We start from the raw sequence: 10,485 nt of genomic DNA, 5'->3' as shown, positions 1-10,485 counted from the left end.
ATATATTTTCCGTCACTATTTATGCCCGTAAGAACGTATGTTCGAAGGGTTTACTAAATTTGCCTTATAGTTTGTAACGCTAAGAAATAATGATTTGAGAAATAGACTCAATTGTATGTTTTTGATTAGCGTCGAATTCTGAGTCGATTTAGCTATGTTTCCGCCCGTCCGTCCGCCCCAACGATAACTCAAAGACTAAATGAGCTTAGTTCACCAAATTTTCACAAATGATTTATTATAGTAAATGCCAGAACCCTATTTAAATTGGATATGATTGGGGTACTTCTTCGGATAGCTGCTATACAACTTCAAAATTTATTGGGCTATATCTCAGAAACTATAAAAGCTGTGATATTGAAATTTCACACGAGCGAATATATTAGTAGGGCCAATGTGTTTGATAAAATTCGTTGAAATTGCTTGGGTCTTTATATTTTAGAAAATATTGAAAACATAGTACTGAAACTTTGCATAAATTAATATGGTAGTACGGCAACTTAAAGTCATAGTATGTCCCATAGTCAGCTATGGCATATTTATTATAGTAAATGCCAGAACCCTATTTAAATTGGATATGATTGGGGTACTTCTTCGGATAGCTGCCATACAACTTCAAAATTTATTTGGCTATATCTCAGAAACTATAAAAGCTGTGATATTGAAATTTCACACGAGCGAATATATTAGTAGGGCCAATGTGTTTGATAAAATGCGTTGAAATTGCTTGGCTCTTTATATTTTAGAAAATATTGAAAACACAGTACTGAAACTTTGCATAAATTAATATGGTAGTACGGCAACTTAAAGTCATAGTATGTCCCATAGTCAGCTATGGCATATTTATTAGCACATAGGATAATAAATTCGTATCACAGAGTTGACACGGTCAACTCTACTTTTTCTCGCTTTTTTATATAAATTGAATCTTCGACCAATACCTTAGCTGAGCTTTGGTCAAACATTCAAGCAATTTTTCTATAACGTTTGAAATACATATGTACTGCCACATCATTGTCATACATTCTTAGTTTGCGTTGATTTTTCTGAAGAATACCATACATTATAGTTAGAAATTACTTAAATTAGGAAATCTACAGCATGATAGGGCATCTACTGATGTTCTAGCTCATAGATTTATGAAGGATCACCTCGATATCGCCCTTATCCAAGAGCCTTACATAGTGAAGGATCAGGTTAAGGGCCTAACAGGTGAGCTATTGTATGATAATACAATTAGGGGCAGGCCTAGGGCTTGCATTTTGTTTAGTAAAAGGCTAACGTATTTTCCCATTCCAGATTACTGTTCTAAGGATCAAGTAGCTGCGTTGGTGAAGGTGAAGTCCTGCGGGGGCTGGACAGAGTTCATTGTGTGCTCATCCTACCTCCCGGGGGACTGTGCCCACCCGGACGAGCAACTAAAGGATCTAGTGGACTTTTGTGGAGGAACTTCCAACTTATAATAGGAAGTGATGCCAATGCCCACCGTCTGGGGAAGCAGCAACATAAACAAAAGAGGTGAGTGCCTACTTGAATTTATATATAGCAATAAATTAATGATTATGAATGAGGGCAATAGGCCGACATTCATAAATGCAATTAGGGAAGAGGTCCTTGACATCACCCTTTGTACTGAATTTATCGGCAGTAGGGTTGGTGGATGGCATGTCTCAAATGAGACATCCATGTCCGATCATAGGCAGATTAGGTTTGATATCATGGTCTCCGGGGGCCTGGCAGAAGAAATTTATCGGGTGACCCAATCCACAGATTGGAGTCAATTCGAAACGCTCCTCATGGATGGGATTGGATCCGTTCCTGCTTCTGTCAGAACGGTGATGAATATCGAACTGGCCAGCGAGGCCCTGACGGCGGCTATTACTAATGCCTATCACGGAGCTGCCGCGCTAAGCCGAGGGGGAGCAATAGGAAGTGCCCGTGGTGGAATGAAGAGCTTTCAAGGCTTAGACTAAAGACCAGAAAGCTATTCAATAAGGCCAAGGCGTCGGGTTCGTGGGAAGAGTATAAGGACTCACTCACAAAATACAATGAAGAAATTAGGAAAGCGAAGAGAATCTCGTGGAGGGCGTTCTGCAAGGGCATTGATGAACTCTCCAGCAGTGCGCGTCTCCACAGGGTGTTTTCCAAAAAGTATGCTAGCGGTTTGGGCCTAATCGAACGTCCTGATGGCTCCAAGACTGAGAACGGAAAGCAGACGTTTGAGCTTATGGCGTCAACGCACTTTCCTGACTCGGAGATTCTTTGGAATCACTCAGATGCGGTCATCGAACCGAGGGCATCCTGGCCCAGGAGGGATGACTGGCAACGATCCCGTCTAGTCTTCACGATGGGCAGGATTAGATGGGCTGTCTTCTCTTTCAGGCCCTTCAAATCTCCAGGTGATGACGGGATATATCCTGCATTTTTGCAGAGGGGTTTCCAACATATCGCTAGAGCACTGTTGGAAATCTTTCGTGCCAGCTATGCGTGGGGTTACATCCCTGAGGCATGGAGGGTGGCTAAAGTGACGTATATTCCGAAGGTGGGTAAGCGACCAAGCAACCACCCAAGGTCTTTCCGTCCAATCAGCCTTACTTCTTTTCTATTGAAAGCAATGGAAAAAGTGATTGATAGATTTATACGGGACGGTGCACTGGGAAGCAATCCCTTGCATGAATCTCAGTACGCCTATCAGTCGGGAAGGTCTACTGCACTCGCTCTGCAGAGTCTGGTGGGGGTCCTTGAAAACTCACTGGAAGTGCGGGAGGTGGCAGTTGGCTGCTTCCTTGATATAGAGGGAGCTTTTGACAACACCCCATATCATGTCATCTGTGAGTCGTTGCATAAACGAGGGATTGATGCGACGACTAGCAGATGGGTTAATCGGATGCTACAGGATAGGATTATTAAGTCCACCATAGCTGACGATATACTCTTCATCTCCGCTGCAAAAGGATGTCCGCAGGGCGGGGTTCTTTCGTAGATTGGATGATCTAATCGCTGCTCTCAGGGGCTCCGGGGCGCGTGTCTGGGGATACGCCGACGATGTGGCCTTCGTCGTGCGGGGAAAATTTGAAAGCACTATTTCTGATCTTCTACAGCAAAATTTACGAGTTGTGGAAAGGTGGTGCAAAGGCGTTGAGTTAAATATAAATCCAAGCAAGAGCACTTTAGTCGCCTTCACCAGACGCAGAAGCAGGGACAGATTAACGAGCCCAATTCTGTTTAGTGAAAGTATTAGTTACTCGAGGGAGGTGAAGTATCTGGGGGTAACCCTGGATGATCGTCTCTCTTGGAATACCCATATAGATAGAGTTATCGGGAGAGCTACGGCGGCCTTGTGGACGTGTAGGAGTTTCATCGGGGGGACCTGGGGAATTAGTCCCAGAATAGCACTGTGGCTATATACGGCCCTTGCTAGGCCCATCGTCACCTATGCGTCGATTGTATGGTGCCGTAAGGCTCAGCAGGCGGGTGTGCGGGCCAAGGTGGAAAAGCTACAAAGGCTGGCCTGCCTGGGAGTGACCGGGGCGATGCGGACGGCTCCCACCGCTGCATTGGAGGTGATGATCGGATTGCCGCCACTGCACCTTCATATATTGAAGGAAGCTCGGCTAGTGACTTACCGACTTCTCTCTGGAGAGGACGGGGCAGGGCTAAAGTTGGCCCACAGAACTCACAGAGACTTCATTGAGGGCGATCCTATTCTAAGAATAACCATGTTGGATACCTGTCTGCCGCGGTACAACTTCGACCACAGGTACAGGGTTCTGTTTCCCGATCGATGGACGTGGAATCGGGGTGGTCCGGTACTTAGGTCGGGTTCGAGCGTGTGGTATGCGGACGGGTCCAAAACGGAGTCGGGTGTGGGTTCGGGCGTATACGATATCCGCCCGGACACGCGTGTATATGCAACCCTTGACCGGTATTGCACAGTGTTCCAGGTCGAAATACATGCAATAGAGATCTGTCTGAGAATCAATTTGGAAAGGGGGTATAGAAACCGCACCATCTATGTGTTCTCAGACAGCAGGGCTGCACTGCTGGCGCTCCGTTCAGCTTAGGTTACATCTAAGCTGGTCTGGGGCTGCCTTGCTGCACTTATGGAATTGGCATCGGAGAACAGAGTGACGCTCATTTGGGTGCCGGGCCATAGTGGCCATGCGGGCAACGAAGTTGCCGATGAGCTGGCGCGGAGGGGATCTGGGCTCCCTTTGTGCAGCCGCTGCCTTTCTGCGGTCTGCCTTCTTCCGCCGTGGGGGCCAGGCTGCTCGCGGCGCAATGCGGCCGTCACTGGCGGGACACAAAAGGGTGCCGTCATGCGAAAGTGTTTCTTTCGGCGTGCTCCGGCGGATTCGCCGCGGAGTTGCTGAGGATGAGCAGGAGCCGGGTTCGCACTATTGCGAATTTCTTCACGGGGCACTGCCCAGTGAAGTACCACCTGCATAGGCTGGGGAAGTCGGGCTCCCCTCTGTGTAGATTTTGTGGGGGTGGCGATGAGACCGCCGTGCACATTCTCTGCGACTGTCCGGCACTGGCTGTTCGGCGCCGCAATTGTCTTGGACATGGGTCCCTAAGTGTTCGGGAACTGTTGTCCAACTCCCTTAGGGATATCTCTGGCTTTGTGATTGGGACGGGGATATTATAGACGGGAGAGTGGGGTGGCTACAATAAGTCAAAAATGGCTGCGGTGGCTTGGGGGGTTACTCCTGTCCCACTCGGTTCCCTTAGAATCTACAATCTACAATCTAGAAATTACTTCATTCCAACAAAAACCTACTGGTGAGAAATTAATTCACCTTTTTAATTTTTTTTCTTTCTACATTGACTAGCTTTATGTTAATATTTTCTGTAATTATAACATATCAATCATGTTTGTTTAGTGATATTTTTTTTATCCGATATATTGCTGTCATTTTACCTTGAAGTTTCATTTTCTTTATTTTTCCTAGATTTGAATTCTTCAAAAGAATTAGTTTTCAAATTTTATGGTCTCAGCATAATATCATGCTATTCGAAAGTGGTTATGTGTTATTTCCATATGGATTAACTTATAATACAAGACACACATTTCAGATAAATTTTTTAGCTTACAGAAATAAGTTTTGAGAAAGGTTGATTTGAAGGAGTGCACATTTTGGGTAAATTATTTATAAATTTGATTGCTTTACTTTGTAAAATTTGAAGCTCCTGTAATCCGAATGCAACGGTACACGACTGAATCGAGTTAAAATTTATAAATTTCGAATATATAAATGTTTAAAGTTGTTTATTGTACAATAATTTGTCGAAAAGTTTTTACATACTGTATTTAAAGCCGAACTACATATGGTATAAATTTCTATTTTTTAATAAAAATATGTATGTCCATACATATGTTAAAAATTTTTATTAATATACAGCCCAAATTTCCTCATTATTCAAAATTAAGAGGTAATATCATTCTAAAAGCATAAAAACACAAGTAAGTCTACATTCAAACTTAATTTTTTTTTGGTTTAAGATTGTACGACACTCTATTCCGGGGCGAAAAGTATACATAACAAAACTATATATTATTTTTTTGCAAAAAATAAGCAAAATTTCCATTTATTTTGAATCAATCTTTCAATAACATTTTTCTGCTTTGGCGACAATTTCGTAGAATGCATTAACTTCATCTTTCAAATGGCAGGATTTAATAGCATCTATAAGAGCTTCACCCTTTTCCTTAAGTATAGAAACAAGTTCTGTGGCATCGTTCAAAATTTGAGAAATACAATCTTTAAAATCTCTAACCTGTGTAATGAAACATTAAGTTATTTTTAATTTGTACAAATATTTTAGACGTGTGTGTGTGACTTACGTTACTAACAACACATTTCAGTTTTGCAGTTTTTGATGGTTCATTGTAACATTTCATAACTAAATCTTTAAATTTCAATACATTCTTCACAGCTTCATTCGTTGATTCAGTTAAATCGGATCCTAAATCTAAAAGGGCATTAACGACACCCTTAGCACAAGCCTGAATATTTTCCCACATCCCCATTGGAATGACATCCAATTCGTTTTCCAATTTTACGTTGCATGTTTCTATTGTCTTTCCTGATGTAAAGACTGCGCAAAAAGCAAAAACAATCAATAATTGGAACTTCATTTTAATAAATTTTTTTTTTATTTAAAAAATAATTAGAGCACGGTTATTATTATTGTACTTTTTTTTAAAAAAGGAGAAGTATTTATACTAAAATTTCAATTAAGTACTTATGATTTTCTCACCTTATCTTCTTAAATTGATGAGAAACATTTTCAAATATTTTGACATTTTGAATTGCATTACTACTTGATAACATGATAAAAAAATAGATTAATGAAAATAATTTTATAACTGGTTCGTTTCGATCCATTGCGCACAGTGATTTGCAGTTTCTTTTCCTTTTTGCAAAAATTATAAGGTAAATAATTTAGATAGAATATAAATTAAAATATTAAAAAGATTTAATAGAATTTGCAAATGATGTATGTATATTATCAGATATATTATGTTTTATATCCAAACCTGCATTTCTAAAATTTTAATTTTTTCATGTTACGCTATTTTACTCTGTATTCTGTTAATATTTGTTCATTTCTGTTCATATGTTTTTGATGTTCATTATATTCTTAATTACATTGCAATTTTCATTTTTTGTTTACTAATGTTTAAAGTGCTCATAAAAACTTAGTAACTTAAAAATAAGTAGAACCTTTTTGCTACTTGTGTTTTGTTATTTAACATAATCGTAAAAATACTAACACAACTAATCGTATGCAATGTATTTATTTCGTAGTTTTTGATGTCTACATGCACATATGCATTTTTACATATTTGGTTTACATATCATTACGTAGATATATTATCATGGTAGATTCTAATGTAAGGGTGTCTACAAAATTGCTAGCATTTTGGCGTTTGTTTTTTACTTTTTCGCAAGCACTTTGTTAAACAAAATTATTTGCTATAAAGTCAGAATCTATTTTTGTTATACAATTTAGTAAGCAAAAAGCAGATAACTTTACCATTATGTCTAATAGTATTAAATAAAAGAAAAACAATAAATTTATTGTGCCAAACTTCAAGAAAGTCAAGTTGATGTTAAATTTTTAATTTAGTATTCACTATAAGTCCTGGTTTCCGTGAAAGGAAAGTTAATTTTAGTAAAACACGAGTTTTGCTTAATAAAAATGAAGTTTAATAGGACAATAAATGCGACTAGATAAACGAAACAAGGTTCCTATATGTATTTAAATTTATCATACGATAACAACTGGAATAAACCGATTATGATTTTAAAACACTTTAAATCTTTGATTTTAATGTAATATAATCAAGTACTTTTAATCCACAAGAAATTTTAATCAATTGATTATTGTAGAGTGGTAGTAAAGCGTTGAACTTGAGTTATTTTAACAAAAAAAAATACTTCAGTTAATCGTAACAATTTTGCGAATGTATATACATATATATTTTATTTCCAAAAATAACTTATCACATTGTTTAAAATATTTGAAGACCAAATCATTATAATGGTTTATATTAACATTATGGCAATAGCAGTGATGGCAATTTTTAATAACTTAAAATATCCCACTTTAAGATGAAGTTTCCGGTACATTTCTTGTAATCCTACCAATTTAAAAAAAAAAGATGTTTTCAAAATTCAAATATCTACACACACACCCCTTCAGCAAATTTTTTGGCAAATCATACACGACATATTTATAACAAAAGACTTACTTACATGTGCAATAAATAATAGTAGCAAAGTTGATAAACAAAATAATTGTTTGCATTCAATATAACTCAAGAAGAATTTTGGATTTTATTCCTTATAAAAAAATATTTTTATATAATGAATATACATTAGCAGAAAGTATCACATACCAGTTGGGCGTACCAACGTATAAATGTGCTTATGAAAATATCACATTTGGTACAATAGTATCACATTTTCCATCCCTGGCATAAAACCACCGCATTAAAAATTTTTGCCGAACTGCTTCAATCGGGCAGCCTTGGATATAGTTCTTATGTTTTTCCTCAATTTATTTTCCAACTAAATTATTTTTTAGTTTTAAAAAAACTATTGAAGAAGTAAGGTCTTTTTGTTTCGTTATGAAGAGAAATGACCAATTAAAGACATTTAATTGCTCCTTTTGTAGGTTCTTATAACTGAAATCTTAAAAATAGTTTTTTTCATAATTATATAGATCTTCAATAGATAAAAATTTCCCTTTTGCAAATTTAGTGTTTAAATTATATTGGTTACATATTATGTATACATACATAAAATATAACTAACAGCAAGTTATTATTTTTATGCTATTATTTTTCTCTAACTTGAAATAGTTTTGTAGCATATGACCAACATTTTAACAATGCTTTCGAGCTTTAGGCATGTACGATTTTCGAACGTACACTGTTTATCAAACATCCTATTTTTGCAGATTATACTGATTCTTAAAATACCCAATATTTCCCTGAATGCAGAGCGCACCCTACAACACTTGTTCCAGACCCACACTCTTGATGAGCTCGAGTATCCTGTGAGGCCCGGAAAACCGCAACTCCATCACCGTGAGAGCAAAGCCTCCTGTGAACGGCAGCACACTCCCCAGAATCTATTGTAAAATTATAATGAAGTTTTCTTGAAATTTCATATTTCGAGTTCTGTTATTGAAAAAAACGGTAGAGGAAGAGGATCGTTTTAGGCCTTTACATATATTTTTGATTGTGCTCAAAATAAAAATGAATGATTTACTATCGTTCTACTTTTTGACATTGTTGGTTAGGGTTAAGAATGAATCAGAAAACTTTTTGATTTGACCATTAGCTATTAAGGGATAATATTTGCATTTAGTACTCGTAGATACAGGGTAAATCACATAGGATTGCAAATCATTTCGAGGGAAAAAGCGAAGAGGGGCATCTTTGCGGATAAACTAAAACTATAAACCTTTTTTAAGCTCTGTCACATCACGTTAATAAAGAGTTATTACCTTAAACTGCGAAACATTAAATTAATGGTGGCTAAAAATTGCCGAAGATTAAGCAAGTTGTATACCATTTAACTTAATATTTTGGGAACTATGTGTTATATTTGATTTTACTTATTAATGCGTGTACCCTGGAGAATATAATTGGGTTTCATTAAAAAAATTAAATACTTATACATATAATCTGCTTTTCAAACTAATTTTATTCATTTGGCTCGAAATTCATATAATGTATAGCAATGATCAATTATTTTTCACACATTGTTCAACATTATTTTTTATTATTTTTAGTTTGCCGTATATTACTTGAATATGATTATTGTTACAATCTTTTGCAGCAGCAACTAATTTTCCTGATCGTTCTTGTAAAATTCCAAAAATGGTTTGCGCATCAGAAATTATCTTTTTAACTAATCGTAGCCCTTTTGTAAGCTTAAAATACAAAAAAAAATTTAAAAACATGAAAAAATTTATCAAACAATGTCTTACGTTTCCAGTAATACAGAAGGCTTGGCCAAGTTTGCCTTTGCTCATGCAATATTTTACAACTTCTTTTAATTCGTTAATTGTAGCAATTAATTCATTCGATTCTTTCATTATACCGCCAGTTAAATCCTTTAACGCAATAATCATATCCTGCGCACAAAATTTAATTCCATCTGCAACCAATTCAGTAATTTCTTTAATAGCTTTTTCTTCACCAGCGGCACATTCACTAATTTTTCCGCCATTAGCCACTATTTCTTGAACTTTTCGTAGAATTTCATCAATTTTTGACATAGCATCCATTTGAACGGCTCGGGCAACTACTTCAACTTCTTGTTTGTCATTTTGAACTAAATTTCTGAAAGCTAAGAGCACGACGTTCATTTGATTAACTATGTTTTGAAAATAATCATGCACATAAGTTGGTAAAGATATTCCTTGCGGTAATGGGTCATACTTTGAAATTGAAAATGAAAAAATTATTTATACTCGTAGCTTTAAATGATTGTAATTATATGCTAAAGTTATTGTTTTGAATATTGCTTACTTGAATAAGTTTTACTTCAGGTATATCTTCGAAAAAATTCAAATCACTTGCCGCGACTGTTGAAAAGAAAAACAGTCCTAAAAGAGCAGCAATTGAAATTTTCATATTTATAACAATATAATATTATATTTAGCAAACTGAACAACAGCAGATATATTATTTGCTTTTATAGTTTCATTATATAAACATATTATCGATTATTTCAGACAACTGTTTAGAAAAAAGATAAGAGTTTTAATTTAAACTTGTGATAACGAACTTTTGTTAAGTGAATATTTTTGATTCTCTGTTCTTATATGATAATCTTTTTAATACTTATTAAAAAGATTAGGGATTAAAAATTTTATTTCTATTTTATTGATAGTGCAGTTAACTTAATTTTTATTTTTAAGAAGATAACTCAAAATTTGCAATAAAATAAAACACAGAAAATACAA

At 36.3% G+C, this 10,485-nt stretch overlaps 1 protein-coding gene across 1 annotated transcript; it reads right to left on the bottom strand.

The window, feature by feature from the left end:
• Positions 1–9,224: 9,224 nt before the first annotated feature.
• On the bottom strand, positions 9,225–10,153 carry LOC129612085 (uncharacterized). The gene is made up of 3 exons (XM_055525574.1): positions 10,049–10,153; positions 9,505–9,957; positions 9,225–9,447 (listed from the first exon to the last, which is right to left on the bottom strand). The coding sequence occupies exons 1-3, from the start codon at positions 10,151–10,153 to the stop codon at positions 9,259–9,261; spliced, it is 747 nt and encodes a 248-aa protein (XP_055381549.1). The 3' UTR covers positions 9,225–9,258.
• Between the last annotated feature and the right edge of the window lie 332 nt (positions 10,154–10,485).

This window comes from Condylostylus longicornis, unplaced genomic scaffold (genome assembly GCF_029603195.1).
Source record: "Condylostylus longicornis isolate FDR11 unplaced genomic scaffold, ASM2960319v2 ptg000055l, whole genome shotgun sequence".
NCBI classification, from domain to species: domain Eukaryota; kingdom Metazoa; phylum Arthropoda; class Insecta; order Diptera; family Dolichopodidae; genus Condylostylus; species Condylostylus longicornis.
Note: the sequence above shows the minus strand (reverse complement) of the source record. Positions and strands in the feature narration are given on the sequence as shown.